This window comes from Bos indicus x Bos taurus, chromosome 18 (assembly GCF_003369695.1).
Source record: "Bos indicus x Bos taurus breed Angus x Brahman F1 hybrid chromosome 18, Bos_hybrid_MaternalHap_v2.0, whole genome shotgun sequence".
Classification (NCBI taxonomy): domain Eukaryota; kingdom Metazoa; phylum Chordata; class Mammalia; order Artiodactyla; family Bovidae; genus Bos; species Bos indicus x Bos taurus.
In genome coordinates, this window is record NC_040093.1 from 14,343,149 (window position 1) to 14,360,975 (window position 17,827).

At 46.5% G+C, this 17,827-nt stretch overlaps 1 protein-coding gene and 1 non-coding gene across 2 annotated transcripts; one reads left to right on the top strand and one right to left on the bottom strand.

The window, feature by feature from the left end:
- Positions 1-16,024, top strand: LOC113876427 (carcinoembryonic antigen-related cell adhesion molecule 21-like). The gene is made up of 4 exons (XM_027515623.1): positions 1-178; positions 1,076-1,435; positions 4,766-5,044; positions 12,832-16,024. The coding sequence occupies exons 1-4, from the start codon at positions 115-117 to the stop codon at positions 12,942-12,944; spliced, it is 816 nt and encodes a 271-aa protein (XP_027371424.1). The 5' UTR covers positions 1-114; the 3' UTR covers positions 12,945-16,024.
- Positions 5,861-5,985, bottom strand: LOC113876875. The gene has a single exon (XR_003506613.1). It is a non-coding gene; the product is annotated as a U6atac minor spliceosomal RNA (small nuclear RNA).
- Positions 16,025-17,827: the final 1,803 nt, after the last annotated feature.

The window sequence follows — 17,827 nt, forward strand, 5'->3', positions numbered from 1 at the left end:
CCCAGCTCACAGGGGAAAGGACAGCGGAGCTCACACAAGGACTGCAGGGCTTGTGAGTGTTTCTCGACTAGAAGTTCTCCTCGCAGAGAGAGGGACACAGCAACGGCAGGCATCATGGAGCCCCCGTCAGGCCCTGCAAGCAGGAGGCATGTCCCCTGGAACAGGCTCCTCCTGGCAGGTGAGAGGGGACAATTTTCAGGGAGTGGGCAGAGAGTGGAGACCAAGAGACTGGCTGGTGTCTGGGGGAGACAGGGCTCTGAGAGGGGACAGAGGGCTTCTGTTCAGACCTGAGGGCAGAGGACAGGGGAGCAGGGGAGGGTGGGGGGCTCAGCCAGAGGAGACTCTCCAAGAACTAGAGCTGGTGAGGGGCGGGAAGACCTCAACTGCTGTAGGTTTTACAAGTTATTTAAGAAATTATTCTTCACTGAGCAATAACTGTTAAAGACTGATGACAATAATAACAATTTATGTCTGGGTGTTACTCCAGAAAGAACACACCAGGACACTAAACAACACCCTTCCCTACAACTCTTAAAAGTTGACAAACACCAGGCTGTAGAGGTTCCTTCACCAGGAATTTGGGTACAAGAAAATCGGACAAGCCCCTGCCCTCACGGAGCTTACACTCTGTGGGGAGGAAGACAGACAAGCAGAGAGATCGAAAGTGTGCTGGCAGGTGCTACAGGCGTCACGCAGCAAAGGGAGCCGGGAAGGGTCAGCAAGTGAGCACAGAGGGTCTTTACAGCAGCTGGTCGGGAGGAGGAGCATCTCCCAAGAGGCCCTGAGTGTGAGCAGGCGTGTGAGGGCAGCGAGGGAGTGAGCCAGGGGACAGCGGGGAAGCAGAGGGAAAAACGAGCCCAGAGGCGCTGAAGTGATGGGGGTCATGCTGCTGACCTTGAACCAACAGGATGTATACATACACGCACGCGCGCACACTCACACACACACACACACACACAGTATAAAAACACAGCAAGGCTGAGGGATGAAGAGACCTGCTCAGAACCCAGCGCACCATTTCCCCATCCCCCACACAGGTCAGAATATTAACTGATTCCTCTCACTTCCGTCCTAGTCTCGCTCTTATCCTTCTGGACCCTGCCCACCACCGCCCGCCTCACTGTTGACACAGTGCCCCCACTTGCTGCAGAAGGGTCGGTCGCTGTTTTTAACATCCTCGAAAAGGAAGGGTTGATCATCGGCTATGGCTGGTTCAGAGGGAACAGGATAGATCAAAGAGCTGCGATTGAAGCCTACCAAATAATTAACAATTCACACACACCTGGGCCTTCACACACCGGTCGAGAGACAATAAAACCCAATGGCTCCCTGGTAATCCAGTCCGTCAAGAAGCAGGACGAAGGAACCTACACCGTGATCACTGTCAAGGCTGATTTAACGAACGTTTCGGCTTCTGGACAGCTCCAAGTATACAGTGAGTGCTTCCTCTCTGCCCTCGGGGTGTTGGGGCGGGGGGGTGCATTCTGCTCACACTGGCAGGACTGACCGACCCGGATGGCGCCTCCGTCTCCCTCTGCATTATGTCCCGTGTTGGGGTTTGAACATTTAGTGCAGAGCACACACTATCGAGACAAACTCCAAAGGGTCCGAATTCCACTCAGGGGATCTGGACCCTGCAGACACTGCAGAGAGGAGGACGGTCTGATGGGAGGGACTCAGCAGAGGGAGAGCACTCTCAGTCCAGCCCCCCTGGCTCCCTCCCTGCGACCATGACCCTGAGGAAGACCCTACAGGACCAGCAGGGCCCTGGCCTGAGGGATCCTCAGAGAAGCCCAGGCCCACGGGGAAGCCCCTCCCAGACCCCGTCCCAGGGTCCCGGCTCCAGCGACCATGGGGAACCTGTGCCGCTGGTGGGTGCTGGCCTCCCAGGCGGGGCTGACTGGGGCGGATGATTCCCCAGCTCCGAGGCCAAGGTTTCTCAGCAGGTCACCAGCCAGGGCTCAGCCCCAAGAGCCGCGTCTGAGCAGGGGTAGAGTCCAGTCCTTCCCCTGAGACTCAGCATGGAGAGCAGGCTAGGCTGGGTCCCCACGCCGTTAGCTGACCCCCTGGGGGTCAGAGGCGACTCCAGAGGAAGGTCAGCATCCCCAAGAAGGACCAGAAGAGAGAAGACGCTCCCGACAGCTCCTCACCCCTCAGTGGGCAGCCCAGGGAGCCCTCTCCTGTGGACGCAAATAATAGTAAACAATTTATTTGGCGACTCTTCTATGTTCAGCTTTAGGTAATTAATTATGAATGATTTGGGCTTCCCAAGTGGTGCTAGTGGTAAAGAAACCAGCTGCAATGTAGGAGACACAGGTCTAATCCCTGGGTCGGGAAAATCCCCTGGAGAAGGAAATGGCAATTCACTGCAGTATTCTTGCCTGGAGAACCCCATGGACAGAGGAGCCTGGTGGGCTACAGTCCATGGGATCACACAGAGTCGGGCAGGATTGAAACGAATTAGCACAGTACTATGCCCAGCTTCAGATCATTAATTATGAATGACTTAAGGTCATTACAGAACACCGACAGTCCAGAGATCATTTACCATTTATCCTATTTTATGGAAAAGAAAGTGAGGTACAGGGGGATACAATCAGTGAATCAGAGCTCATCACACAGACCATAACTGCCCAATCAGGGTCAGGCCAGCAGCACAGCTCCACCTCTCCTCCATCCCAGGGGCCTTATTATAATATCTAGGAATGCAGAAGCCAGCTGTTGGTTCAGATCCTTTCTTTTGGGGCATCCCCAACTCAGAGGGAGAGAGTGTCACAGGGAAACAGAGAAATAATTCTGAATAAACAGAATTATTTCTCTGTATTCTAGAACTAAATTACCTGCATCAACCATCAAGTCAGTGACAGGAATGTCCAGGCCTCCCCTCCCCTCCTTAGGTAGCGGATGGACAAGCTCCTTGCACTGAGTGAACCAGAGATCATTTACTTGCTGGTTACTGGAGGTGCTGGGTGTCACTCCCACTGGAGTGAAATGGAAAGGACTCAATCCCTCACTCCCCAGTCTATACCTGCAGCCAGCGCAGGGCCTGACAGGCAACAGGCTCTCAATGTCTCTTTGGGGAGGGAAGGGCGGAAGGAATAAGGATGGATGAATGATCTGTGATCTCTTCAGGCGCTGGAATCTGGATGCAGAGTCCTAGGAGGCTCTGGCCATGCCTGCGCCTGTCTCTCCAGGGAGGGGACCCGTGTTTCATCCTCTGATCACCTGCCCCTAAAGCGCACTGGGAGCTGAGTCTCATGGTGACTGTGGGCTGCTCCGCCATGGGAGGGTTTCCAGGGGTGGGGGGCAGGGATCCTGCTTCTGGGCAGTGGTGGGGCTCTTGCACCTCTGGATGTTTGAAGTCGCTTGTAAATGGACATTTCTCGCTGTCTCTGCCCCTTCCATGTCTCTCACCTTCTTTATCCTTCATTCCGCCAAGGACTGGCCCTGATCTGCACAGCTTCCCTGCCCTTAGACGCAAACGTGTGCGCTCAGTCACGTCTAACTCTTTGCAACCCTATGGACTGTAGCCCGCCAGGCTCTTCTGTCCATGGGATTCTCTAGGCACAAATACTGGAGCAGGTTGCCATTTCCTTCTCCAGGGAATCTTCCTGACCTAGGAATCGAACTCACATCTCTTGTCTCCTGAATTGGCAGGCAGGTTCTTTATCAGCTGAGCCATCGGGGAAGCCCCCACCCCCTGCCCTTAAGCCTTCCACAGATATTTCCCTAATTGACTGACTTCCCTGTTCCCAGCCTGGCTTGTGGCCAGGCGCACCCTCCCAGGTGATAGTAAAGGACTGAGAAATCTGGGAGCAGCAGCCTCTGTGAGGCTCCAGCACAAGCTACTTTCCCCAGGTCACCAGGAGAATGAGCTTCAGCTGTCATCACCGTATGATGGGAGTAACACATTAATGTCTCAGACGCAGAGTGATGGAAAATGAGGGGCGGTTATGGTTGGAAATCTTTCCAGCAACATTGTACCAAGCTCAGAGGGTCACTGTCACTATATACATCCAGACCAGGAGATTGGACATGGCCATCTTCATTCCCTAATAAATTATTTTGTTGTTGTTGCTTAGTTCTTCAGTCAGGTCTGACTCTTTGTGACTGCATCGACCATAACCCGCCAGGCTCCTCTGTCCATGGGATTTCCCAGGCAAGAACACTGGAGTGGGTTGCCATGGCCTTCTCCAGGGGGTCTTCCCGACCCAGGGATCTAACCCACGTCTCCTGCATTGGCAAGCAGATCTTTTACCTGTAAGCCTCCGGGAAAGCCAGTAATAAATTTTTAAAAGAGAAGTAATTGCCTTTCCTGCTTTGTGTAAAGTTCCCTCGGCCCCACAGATACACAGGGGTGGCAAAACTGTCTTCCGTAACGTGCACAGAAGGGTATATAACGAATGAGACCTGAAACTTTTTAGAACCAGAGAAGTTCTAGGAAAGGGTCCATCAAAGTTCACAGGAAAAGTTTCGCTTCAGGCTGAGGATGCTATACACGTGGACTGAGTAGGCACTACAGAGATGTCTAGTGGACAGGTCAGGGTCAGCCAGGTATTGGGTGAGGGAGGAAAGGGAGCCTTCTCCTCACACATCCGCTCTTGAAGAGAGACCCACAGCCTTGTTCACAGGCTCAGGGTCCTCCTCAGGGTCACCTTTACAGAGCTCCCTGGGCCCCGGCAGTGGCTAAGACACCTGAGGAAGGAGCTTGGCCCCCGGCCGCTGACCTGGCCTCAGTCAGTCACCTCCTCCGTTCTCTCCACAGGCCTGCTGCAGCAGCCCTCCATCCAAGTCAGCGACCCCATGGTCAGAGAAAAAGAGAACAAGGTGGTCATGACCTGTATCACAAACGAAATGGACATCACCGTCAAGTGGATCTTCAACAAGCAGCAACTCAAATCCGCAAAGAACGTCTTCCTGTCCGAGGACAGCAAGAACCTCACCATAGACCCCATCAAGAAGGAAAATGCCGGGGATTATCAGTGTGAGATCTCCAACATAGGCACTTCCAACAGAAGTGAGACCTTTGAATTGAAAGTGAAAGGTAAGTGACCGCTTGTCCCATGCTCCATCTTCCCAAGAGCATGGCTCCACCTACGGGGTGCACGATGGATCGAGGTCACAGCAGGCAGAGTATCAGTGAGGAGACTATTACAATAAAAAGATGGCAAAATCTTCATAGCTCCATCTCTGAAAAAAAAGGTGGAGGGCTTCCCTGGTGGCTCAGAGGATGAAGAATCTGCCTGCAGTGTAGGAGATCCGAGTTTGATCCCTAAGTTGGGAAGATTCCCCTGGAGAAGGGAATGACTACCCACCCCAATATTCTTGCCTAGAGAATTCCATGGACAGAGGAGCCTGGCAAGCTACAGTCCATGGGGCTGCAAAGAGTTGGACACAACTGGGTGACTCACACACACACACACACACACACACACACACACACACAGAGAAAAAAAATACATTAAGTTTCTAATTCCTGGGGCTGGCATTTACTCTGTGACCTTGTACAAGATTTTTTTTTTTCTGGTACACTATCTTTATATGGTAAATTTAAAAAAATGTAAGATTTATCATGGAAATAATTTTGAAGTTTATAGCTCAGTGGTATTAAGTCCATTCATATAGTTTTGCAATCGTTACCCACATATATCCAGTACACCTTGGTTAGTATTGTCATCTAAGCGATATTAAGTCTTCCAGTCCATGAACACTTTTCATTTATTCATGTCTTCTTTAATTTCTTATACTATGTTTTTCTTTGAAAAAAAATTTTTTTTAGTTTCTCTTGTACAAGTCTGTCAGCTCCAAAATTCCTAAATTTTATTCTTATTGATGCTGTTATAACTGGAATTTATTTTTATAAAAATGATGGTTAGATACTATGATTCAGGTAGCAGTTCCTTAACTGTATGCATATTGTCAGGTCCAAAGGCCTCTGCCGTTTTTGTCAAGGGGAGTGTTAGCTTTATCTCCTTCGTACAACATATAAAGGGAAGTTTTTAATTTTTCTTTTCATGTTGTTTACTGTTCATATATAGAAATACAATTGCATTTGTGTGTTGGTTTCATATCCTGCAGCTCTATCAAATTTGTTTATCACACCTAACAGTTTTTCGTGAAATTTTTAGGGTTTTCTGTTAATAAGGCCACATCCTCTGCAAACAGTTAATTTTGCTTCTTAATTGACAATTTCGGTGTCTTTTATTTTTTTCTTTCTTTGGCACCAAATTGGTCTATTACCTTTTTTAAAGTAATTTTTTGTAATTCACAAAGTTTTATTAGAATTAAACGAGATACCTGATACAGGTTCTTAATGCAATGGGCACTTTTTTATTAATTAATTTTTTAAATAATTTTTTAATTTATTTTTGGCCGGGCTGGGTCTTTGTAGCTGTGTGGCCTTTTTTGCACAGGCTTAATTACTCCATTGCATATGGGATCTTCTCAGACTGGGGTGGAACCCATGTCTCCTGCATTGGCAGATGGACTCTTCACCACTGAGCCACCAGGGAAGCCCTGTCTATTACTTTTAATATTGTTTTGAATAGAAGTGGCAAAAGCAGGCATCCTTATCTTGTTCTTGATCTTAGAGGGAAAATTTTCAGTCTTTCACACTTAGAATGGTGTTAGATGCGGGTTTTAATATATGGCCTCTATAACACTGGAGCTTCCCAGGTAGCTCTAGTAGTAAAGAACCTGTCTGCCAAGGCAGGAAATGTAAAAGATGCAGGTTCAATCCCTGGGTCAGGAAGATTCTCCTGGAGGAGGGCATGGCAATCCACTCCAGTATTCTTGCCTGGAGAAGTCCCTGGACAGAGGAGCGTGGCAGGCTACAGTCCATGGGGTCACAGTCTTTGTGATTCCACTTTGGTAGCATCTGTGTTTCTAGGAATTTGTCCATTTTACTGAAGTTATACAATTTGTTGGCATACGATTACTCATAATACTCCTATAACTCATTATTTCTTGAGAATTAGTAGCAATGTCCCCACTTTCCTTGCTGATTTTAGTAATCTGAATCTTCCCTGTTTTTCTTGATCAGTCTTGTTAAAGTTTTGTCAGAATTGTTCATCTTTTCCCCTCAATTATTTATTTACTTTGCTGGGTTGGGTCTTCACTGCTGTGCTGGCTCTTCTCTAGCTGTGGCGAGTGGGGTTTACCCTCTAGTTGCGGTGCACGGGCATTTCATTGCGGTGGCTTCTCTTGTTCTGGAGAATGGGCTCTAGGGCCTACGGACTTCAGTAGTCGCAGCCCGTGGGCTCAGTAATTGCAACTCCCTGGCTCTCGAGCACAGGCTCAGTAGTTGTGGAGCACAGGCTCAGCTGCTCTGCGGTGTGTGGGATCTTCCCAGATCAAGGGTCAAACCCATGTCTCCTGAACTGGCAGACAAATTCTTTACCACTGAGCCACCAGGGAAGCCTTTCTTATTCTTTTTTGAAGAACCAATTTCTCGTTTTATTGTTTTTTCTCTTATTACTTTTCCATTCTCTATTTTATTTATCTCCACTCTAGCTGTTATTATGTCTTTCCTTCTGCTAGCTTCTGGTATGGTTTGTTCTGCTTTTGTGAGTTCCTTCAGTTGTAACGTTTGGTGGTTGATTTGAGATCTTTCTTCTTTTTTAAAGTAACCATTTACAATTATAAATTCTTGCATGAGATTCTTAACTTCACTGAGCCTCAGAGTCCTCAACTGAAATCATACTAAAAGGTCTCTGCTTCATGTCATTGTTTCAAAGATTTAACATACTATTCAATTAAACCCTTAGTAAAATGCCACATGCTGAAGAAATGTTCGATAACTATTAGATGCTATTATTACTAGTACTACCATTGGGCTCTATAAAATCAGGTATTCCTACAGTCGAGGACTACACTAGATCCACCTCTTATTAGTTATATGACTTTGGGTACCTTCTTTTTTATCATCACTGGAAGTCTCGGGTTTTTCATCTATTAAGTGGAAATAATGTTGACCTGCACTCAGTATGCCAGCAACCCGGGAAAACTCAGCAGTGGCCACAGGACTGGGAAAGGTCAGTTTTCATTCCTATCCCAAAGAAAGGCAATGCCAAAGAATGTTCACACTACCGTACAACTGCATTCATCTCACACGCTAGTGAAGTAATGCTCAAAATTCTCCAAGCCAGCTTCAATAGTACGTGAGCTGTGAAATTCTAGATGTTCAAACAGGATTTAGAAAAGACAGAGGAACCAGAGATCAAATTGCCAAAATCCATTGAATCACAGAAAAATCAAGAGAATTCCAGAAAAACATCTACTTCTGCTTTATTGATTACACCAAAGCCTTTGACTGTGTGGATCACAACAAACTGTGGAAAATTCTTAAGAGGTGGGAATACCAGACCACCTTACCTACCTCCTGAGAAATCTGTATGCAGGTCAGGAAGCAACAGTTAGAACCGGAATAACAGACTGGTTCCAAATTGGGAAAGGAGTATGTCAAGGCTGTATATTGTCACCCTGTTTATTTAACTTATATGCAGAGTACATCATGAGAAACGCTGGACTGGAAGAAACACAAGCTGGAATCAAGATTGCCGGGAGAAATATCGCCACCACCCTTATGGCAGAAAGTGAAGAGGAACTAAAAAGCCTCTTGATAAAAGTGAAAGAGGAGAGTGAAAAAGTTGGCTTAAAGCTCAACATTCAGAAAACGAAGATCATGGAATCCGGTCCCATCACTTGATGGGAAATAGATGGGGAAACAGTGACAGACTTTATTTTCTTGGGCTCCAAAATCACTGCAGATGGTGACTGCAGCCATGAAATTAAAAGACGCCTACTCCTTGGAAGGAAAGTTATGACCAACCTAGATAGCATATTCAAAAGCAGAGACATTACTTTGCCAACAAAGGTCCGTCTAGTCAAGGCTATGGTTTTTCCTGTGGTCATGTATGGATGTGAGAGTTGGACTGTGAAGAAGGCTGAGCACTGAAGAATTGATGCTTTTGAACTGTGGTGTTGGAGAAGACTCTTGAGAGTCCCTTGGACTGCAAGGAGATCCAACAGTCCATTCTAAAGGAGATCAGCCCTGGGATTTCTTTGGAAGGAATGATGCTAAAGCTGAAACGCCAGTAGTTTGGCCACCTCATGTGAAGAGTTGACTCATTGGAAAAGACTCTGATGTTTGGAGGGATTGGGGGCAAGAGGAGAAGGGGACAACAGAGGATGAGATGGCTGAATGGCATCACTGACTCGATGGACATGAGTCTGAGTGAACTCCGGGAGTTGGTGACAGGACAGGAAGGCCTGGCATGCTGTGGTTCATGGGGTCGCAAAGAGTCGGACATGACTGAGCGACTGAACTGAACTGAATACAGAGTACATCATGCAAAATGCTGGGCTGGATGAAGCATAAGCTGGAATCAAGATTGCCAGGAGAAATTTCATAACCTCAGATACGCAGATGATACCACCCTTATGGCAGAAAGTGAAGAGGAACTAAAGAGCCTCTTGATAAAAGTGAAAGAGGAGAATGAAAAAGCTGGCTTAAAACACAACATTCAAAAAACGGAGATCGTGGCATCCGGTCCCATCACTTGATGGCAAATAGATGGGGAAACAGTGGAAGCAGTGACAGACTTTATTTTCTTGGGCTCCAAAATCACTGCAGATGGTGACTGCAGCCATGAAATTAAAAGACGCTTACTCCTTGGAAGGAAAGTTATGACCAACCTAGATAGCATGTTAAAGAACAGAGACAAACAAAGGTCCATCTAGTCAAAGCTATGGTTTTTCCAGCAGTTATGTATGGATGTGAGAGTTGGACTATAAAGAAAGCTGAGTGCCAAAGAATTGATGGTTTTGAACTGTGGTGTTGGAGAAGACTCTTGAGAGTCCCTTGGACTGCAAGGAGATTCAACCAGTCAATCCTAAAGGAAATGAGTCCTGAATATTCATTAGAAGGACTGACACTGAAGCTGAACTCCAATACTTTGGCCACCTGATGCGAAGAACTGACTCATTGGAAAAGACCCTGATGCTGGGAAAGATCGAAGGCAGGAGAAGGGGATGACAGAGGATGAGATGGTTGGATGGCATCACTGACTCAATGGACATGAGTTTGAGCAAGCTCTGGGAGTTGGTGATGAACAGGGAAGCCTGGTGTGCTGCAGACCATGGGGTCACAAAGAGTCAGACAAGACTGAGTGACTGAACTGAACTGAATGTTCAGGGTTATTATATGAATCAAATGTGGTATGTGTAAAGTATATAGCAGAGAGTTTGTCATATAATAAGTATCTCATAACAATAGCTAACATCAGTATTCACCTTCAAATTTGAGTTGACTAGTAAGGAAAACAGAAATAAAAAACAAAGTGATGCAAAAAATATTACATATTGGAAGGGAGGGAAAGAATAAAACAAAAGACTTACAGGAACATGTTACTGACTAAATATGGGAGAGGAAGAAAAAAAGGATTTGACTGGAAGGTTTCTTGTCTGGTATGATACTTTTCATCCTTGAGATGCAGCCAAGATGGCATTAGACATACAAGACATTTACTGGGAGAATGCCTGTTTAGGAAAGAGGGGCAGGAGTGGGAGGAGCCTGGGAAAGTCCTCAGACCGCAAGGCATATCTGACCCAAGTGAAAAAGAAAGAGAAGGAAGGAAGTTTTAGGCTGCAGTGCAGTTTTAGAGAGAGTCTGCAAAGCTGATGGGGAGTCCTTGAGCTAAAGTCACCCATGGAGGAAGATCATTTCTCATCAGTTCAGTTCAATTCAGTCGCTGGAACTGGAATTAAATCACCTCTGCTAGCTTTGCTTGTAGTCATGCTTCCTAAAGCCCACTTGACTTTGTGTTCCAGGATGTCTGGCTCTAGGTGAGTGATCACACCATCGTGGTTATCTGGGTCATGAAGATCTTTTTTGTATGGTTCTTCTGTGTAGTCTTGCCACCTCTTCTTAATATCTTCTGCTTCTGTTAGGTTCATAACATTTCTGTCCTTTATTGTGCCCATCTTTGCATGAAATGTTCCCTTGATATCTCTAACTTTCTTGAAGAAATCTCTTGTCTTTCCCATTTTATTGTTTTCCTCTATTTCTTGGCAATGATCACTGAGGAAGGCTGTCTTATCTCTCCTTGTTATTCTTTGGAACTCTGCATTCAGATGGGTATATCTTTCCTTTTCTCCTCTGCCTTTGGCTTCTCTACTTTTTGCAGCTATTTGTAAGGCCTCAGCAACCATTTTTCCTTTTCACATTTCTTTTTCTTCAGGATGGTCTTGATCACTGCCTCCTGTACAGCGTCGTGAACGTCCATCCATAGTTCATCAGGCACTCTGTCTGTCAGATCTAATCCCTTGAATCTGTTTGTCTCTTCCACTGTATAATCATAGGGGATTTGATTTAGGTCATACCTGAATGGTCTAGTGGTTTTCCCTACTTTCTTCAATTTAAGTCTGAGTTTTGCAATAAGGAGTCCATGGTCTGAGCCACAGTCAACTCCTGGTCTTGTTTTTGCTGACTGTATAGAGCTTCTCCAGGCCAGAATACTGCAGTGGGTAGCCTATCCCTTCTCCAACAGGTATTCCCAACCCAGGAATCAAACCAGGGTCTCCTGCATTGCAGGGAGATTCTTTACCAGCTGAGCTACCAGGGAGGGCCCTATCATTTCTCATAGAATTATTGAATTCACATCCTTACTGGGAGCCAGTGTGAAGGGTGTTCTCTGTGCAAAGGGGCAGTGAATTCAGAGGGCTTTCTGTCAATAAATGCCCACCACAAGACACCTGAGAGGCACATATTCATAGCTGTCATACCTGGTACCCAGAGAAAGATGCAGTCATGAAAAGGTGGGAAGTGATGTGTGGGCTATAAGGTAGAGTTCGGGCCGAGGCAGAAAAAGGAAAGATGACCTCAACAGAAGTAGGTTACCTTTATTCAGGCAAGGAGGGGCAACAGTTGGCCTAACGACCAGGCTGAGCACGGAGAGGAATCAGGGAGGCTCCATATTTATAGGGAGGTTTGTGGAAGCGATAAGGGAAACGTTAATCAGGTGGGATGTTTTGGGTATTTTTTAGTTGAGATGGCATTTGTAGTTGGGCAGGGGGTGATAAGTCTTCTGGGCAGATGTAGGGGGTGGAAGGTTTCTGGATAGGGGATGATAAGTCCCAGATAGATGCAACTGGCCTGGAGCATCAGAGGGGCACCTAAAGTTCTATTTTGTTTTCTCCAAAGTTAGATGATTCAGCAAGGGCCTTTGAGACTGTTGTTTTCTTTTCTAGGCCCAAAAGACTCCTTCATGGGCTAGTCACTCAGTCGTGTCCGACTCTTTGCGATCCCATGGACTGTAGCACCTCAGGCTCCTCTGTCCATAGAATTCTCCAGGCAAAAATACTAGAGTAGGTTGCCATTTCCTCCTCCAGGGGATCTTCCCAACCCAGGGATCAAACCCACATCTCCTACACTGCAGACAGATTCTTTACCATCTGAGCCACCAGGGAAGCCCCAGGAAAAGGTGGGAAGTTATAACATACAAAATCATGAAGAGGTGGGAAATAGTAACATACAAAAATAACCATCAGTCCTTCTTACATTTCCAAAGCCTTGGGAAATATATGTGTGCAGAAAAGGCCAGATTGGAACTGAGGCAACTCTGGTCACCAACCTAGAAATATATGGAGAGAGAAAGAAAATCACAGGGATCTAGTCACCTAATCACCACACAACAGCTCTCCCATAGAAAATCGATCTTGAAGGCAGAAGTAGAGACTACTTAATGTTGACAACTCTTTCGTAGAGCACCTCCCACTGTAAAATAATGTCACTTTCATTCATTCTATTCTTTTCTTTTCTTTCCACAACAGACTCTCAGTTTAAATTCACAACCGGTACCATTGCCGCCATCATAATTGGAATCTTGGTTGGTTTGGCTGTGACAGTAGCCCTGATGTATTTTCTGTTTTCAAATAAACTGTAGGGTATGCCGCCTTTCCTCTTGTTCTGCTTTCTCCGAGGCTGACTGCCCTGCTTGGGAGAGGGAAGGAAACTTCATCTCCATCTCTGGCCTGGATCTGCTCCTCAATCTTCCTAAAGCCCTGCTTCTCAGCACTGATTTTTATGGGTCTCCTCTTCCCTGGTCTTCATGCTTCCTGTACCTCGCTCTCCCTTGGGCGTGGCTGTTCCCACCCCATCTGATTTAGAAGGGTGCCGACTGAAAAAGGTGAACAACTTGAGAGCTGCGAGTTAGGTTTCACTGGGGGCAAAATGAGGACTGCAGCCCGGGAGGCAGCACTTCAGATAGCTCTGATAGCCTGCTCCGAAGAGGCAGTCGGGGAAGGTCAAAATAAAAGATTTCGTTGAAGGAGGAGTTCAAGGCAATTAAGTGCCCACGTTATTAGAGCTTTTCTGCTGAGGAGGTGATGTCGTCATGATGGGATTTAGTGCTTTTCTAGAGATGAGATGCAAGGATGGGAATCATGAAATCAGTTCCTGAGAATATCCAGCTACCCCACCAGATTCCCTGGAGCACAGAGTGCCTCATGCCCCCCTGAATTCCCTCGGGGGGTGTTGAAAGTCAACAGCTGCAGGAGCACAGGGTTCAGTCTCCGCAGAAAGTGAAAGTGTTAGTCGTTCAGTCGTGTCCAACTCTTTGTGGCCAAACAGACTGTAGCCTGCCAGGCTACTCTGTCTATGGGATTCTCCAGGCAAGGCAACAAAGGAAGCCACCTCAATGAGAAGCCCTCGCACTGCAATGAAAAGGATCCCCGGCCACCCACAACCAGAGAAAGACTGTTTGCAGCAACGAAGATCTAGCGCAGCCCAAAATAAATTTTTTAAAGCCTGTTTCTAAAAAATCTATGAACTTTCAGGAGTTGAACAATCCATGTTAGCAACACCCAAATCAATCAATATGTCATTCGTACCCTAAAGAAGACCTCCAGTTACTTCCCTTCAAAGAGTAACCAGCATCCTCATTTCCAATGCATGAGATAGGTCTGCCTGTTCATGCTCTTCCACATAGGAAAAACACAGTATGTCCTTAACATGTGTCTGATTCTTTCATTCAAAATTATGAGAGTCATCCATCTCATTGTATACTGTTGTGCTTAATTTATTCTCATTGCTGTATCACTGTATCTGTTGTAACCACACGTTCCAGGAAACAAACTCACTCAGAAGGACAGTGCAGATAGTGGAGTGCAGTTTATTACACCAGCGGGCCCAAGGCAGAGTCTCCTCTTAGCCAAAGACCCTGACCAGTTTTTGTGAAAACCTTATATACCCTAAGCATACATGCCCAAACCCACCTCCCCAAAACTCCCTGAAACTAGCTGAACAAAGGAAAAAGAAAGATACAATCAATCAAAGTTAACCCATGATTCATATGCCTTATCAATAGGCTTGTGGTCATACCCCAATAAGTGTTTTAGAATGTATGATTCTATTTAGTTACACAGATAATTAGGGGTTTTTTTTAGGTGATAGAGAGCCCTGGGGCTCTTCCTTCTGGGGGTCTGGTTTTCCAGTTGGTATGTCATTTCCATAGATACTGGGCATATAGCTCAAAGTCCACAGTCCAGCCCAAGATGGAGCTCTGCTTTCAAGATACAGCCTATTCTGTTTCCTCCTTCATATCCATTGTAGAATTTCACAATCTATCTCTTCTAATGATCACCCACCAGAATGTTAGCAAGCAGCAAAAAATGGGTAATAAAAGCCTTTCTCTGAAGCTAAAAGTTTCAAAGGGATGAAAGCCTGGGATGCTGAGTCACCCCGGACGTGGTGAGGGCCTGGCCCATGACGCTGACTTACACAACCACTGCTGATGCCTTTCAGACTGACAAAGTTGCAGTCTTCTCTGAACTTTAATGCCCAGGAATCAAAGCAACTTCAGGTCCCCCATCTCCAACAGCCACAGAAACAGATTATGGAGAAGTGAAGAAGAAGAGGGAGGAGGAGGAGAGAAGAAGAGAAACAAAAAGGAGAAGTAATGCAAAAACGAAGAGGCAGCGCTCGCGACACTGCTGCCATCTCGAGGTTCTCATTCCGTCACCAGGAGATTCTTTCACCATCAGGGAAGATGGAAGACAATCTTTCCCCAACTCTCCTGTAATCCTCTAACAAGGCTCCTCCAGGCTGCCTGGTCACAGCCCTTTGCTTCGGTGTCAATAGATGAAAAGGCACATCCATGAGTAAGTCTGTGGAAAACCCTACCTTCCTGGTCATTGAACTTCGGCAAAGAGGACCTTGGGAGACAGTTGTCAGAATCTCTGCCCCTCCCCGTTTGCTGACCTAGACCTCCCCATTTGCTTATTCAGAGCACACTGGCTGAGTAGTATTCCATTGTATGTATGTCCCTCAGCTTCTTTATCCATTTGTCTTGTGATGGACACCTAGGTTGCTTCCACGTCTCAGCTGTTGTAAACAGTGCTTCCCACCCCAGTCCTGGCCTATTGGAGTCTAACTTGAATTTGCCACACATTTGCAAGTTATGTCCTTCTCACTGAAATGCATGTGTCAGAAAAGAAGAGAGAAGAAAAGGAAAAGCTTTTCCTAGCTCTTCAAAGTCCAGTAGGAACTCACCATCCACAGGAAATACATATATAATTGAGTTAGGATTGCAAATTCGACAGCTTTGTCCCCATCAAGGTTGTCTACCTGCAAGACCAGGGCTTAAACACCTTGATGCTTACCTAGAAGACCACCTGAAGGAAAGTTACATGGCTCAAAGTAGCCTGGAGTTAAAACTCCCCTCCGGGTCCTCCCTACCATTCTATGCAAAACAAAGAACTCTCTCACTGAAGGAAAAAGAAAATGGACATTAAGGTTGATTACGCCCAGCTTCCAGCAGGTCCAGCCTCTGGCCGATCTCCAGAATTCCTTGCCCCAGCCGTTTAAGAGGTAACTACTCCAAACAACCTTGGAGAAGAACAGGCCCCCTTAAGACAGATTTCTACATATATGCCTATATATACTTACTCTTTTTTGGTTAGTGCAGCAGCTCACTAATCTGACTGCTGCCCCTTCTCGCCTCATTAAAAGTGATCTGTTCCTGTAAAGTGCCAGTCTCATTCTTTTTCTGAACCTTGCCTTCTCTTAACTCCCTTACCCTACACCACCAGTTCCTTTGGAAAGCTCGTCTTCAGAGATCCTACTGCGTGAGTGTATGCGTGCTCAGTTGTGTCCCATTCTTTTGGACTCCATGGACTGTAGCCGGCCAGATTCCTCTGTCCATGGAATTTCCCCCAGGCAAGATTACTGGAGTGGGTTGCCATTTCCTCCTCCAGGGAATTTTCCCGACCCATAGATTGAACCCGTGTCTCCTCATTGGCAGGAGAATTCTTTACCACTGAGCTACCAGAGAGCCTACCGCTGCTGCTAAGTCGCTTCAGTCGTGTCCAACTCTGTGCGACCCCATAGACGGCAGCCTACCAGACTCCCCCGTCCCTGGGATTCTCCAGGCAAGAACACTGGAGTGGGTTGCCATTTCCTTCTCCAATGCATGAAAGTGAAAAGTGAAAGTGAAGTCACTCAGTAGTGTCAGACTCTTCGAGACCCCATGGACTGCAGCCTACCAGCCGCCTCGGTCCATGGGATTTTCCAGGCAAGAGTACTGGAGTGGGGTGCCATTGCCTTCTCCGAGAGAGAGAACCTACTAGAAGCAACTAAACAACTACTTGTCTAGGTCCATAAGTAATTCTTAATTTTTAAAATGCAGGTATGTTTAAAGAACTTCACGGGCTTCATTTCAAGAAATGCCCACAGAGGAAGGGATTATCACTTTGGGGTGGGGGGGCAGTCAGCTCTTGTTATTGTTGTTGTTCAGTCACCCAGTCATGTCCGACTCTTGTGACCCCACAGACTGCAGCACGCCAGGCCTCTCTGTCCCTCTCCGTCTCCCGAAGTTTGACCAAGTTCATGTCCATTGCATCGGTGATATCATCCTGCGATCTCATCCTCTGACATCCTCTTCTCCTTCTGCCCTCAATCTTTCCTAGCATCAGGGACTTTTCCAATGAGTCAGCTTTTTGCTGGGAGGGATTGGGGACAGCAGGAGAAGGGGACGACAGAGGATGAGATGGCTGGATGGCATCACCGACTCAATGGACATGAGTTTGAGTGAACTCTGGGAGTTGGTGATGGACAGGGAGGCTGGTGTGCTGCGATTCATGCGGTCGCAAAGAGTCGGACACGACTGAGCAACTGAACTGAACTGAACTGAACTGAACTTGCATCAGATGACCAAAATAGTAGAATTTCAGCTTCAGCATCTGTCATTCCAACAAGTATTCAGGATTGATTTCCCTTAAGATTGACTGGTTTGATCTCCTTGCTGTGCAAGGAACTCTAAGGAGTCTCCTCCAGCACCACAGTTTGAAGGCATGGATTCTTTGGTACTACTCCGTCTTCTTTATGGTCCAGCTCTCACAACCATATGTGACCACTGGGAAGACCATAGTCTTGACTACATGGATCTTTGTTGGCAAAGTCATGTCTCTGCTTTTCAACACACTGTCTAGGTTTGTCATCATCACATTCCTGCCAAGAAGCATATGTCTTCTGATTTCGTGGCTGCAGTTACCATCTGCAGTGATTTTAGAGCCCAAGAAGAGGAACTCTGTCACTACTTCCACCTTTTCCCCTTCTATCTGCCATGAAGTAATGGGGCCGGATGCCATGGTCTTAATTTTTTTAATATTTAGTTTTAAGCCAGCTCTTTCACTCTCCTTCACCCTCATCAAGAGACTTTTTAGTTCCTCTTTGCTTTCTGCCATTAGAGTGGTATCTGTATATCTGAGGTTGCTGATGTCAACAACAACCAGATACAATCTGGTTTCATCTAGTCAGCTCTTATCAGAT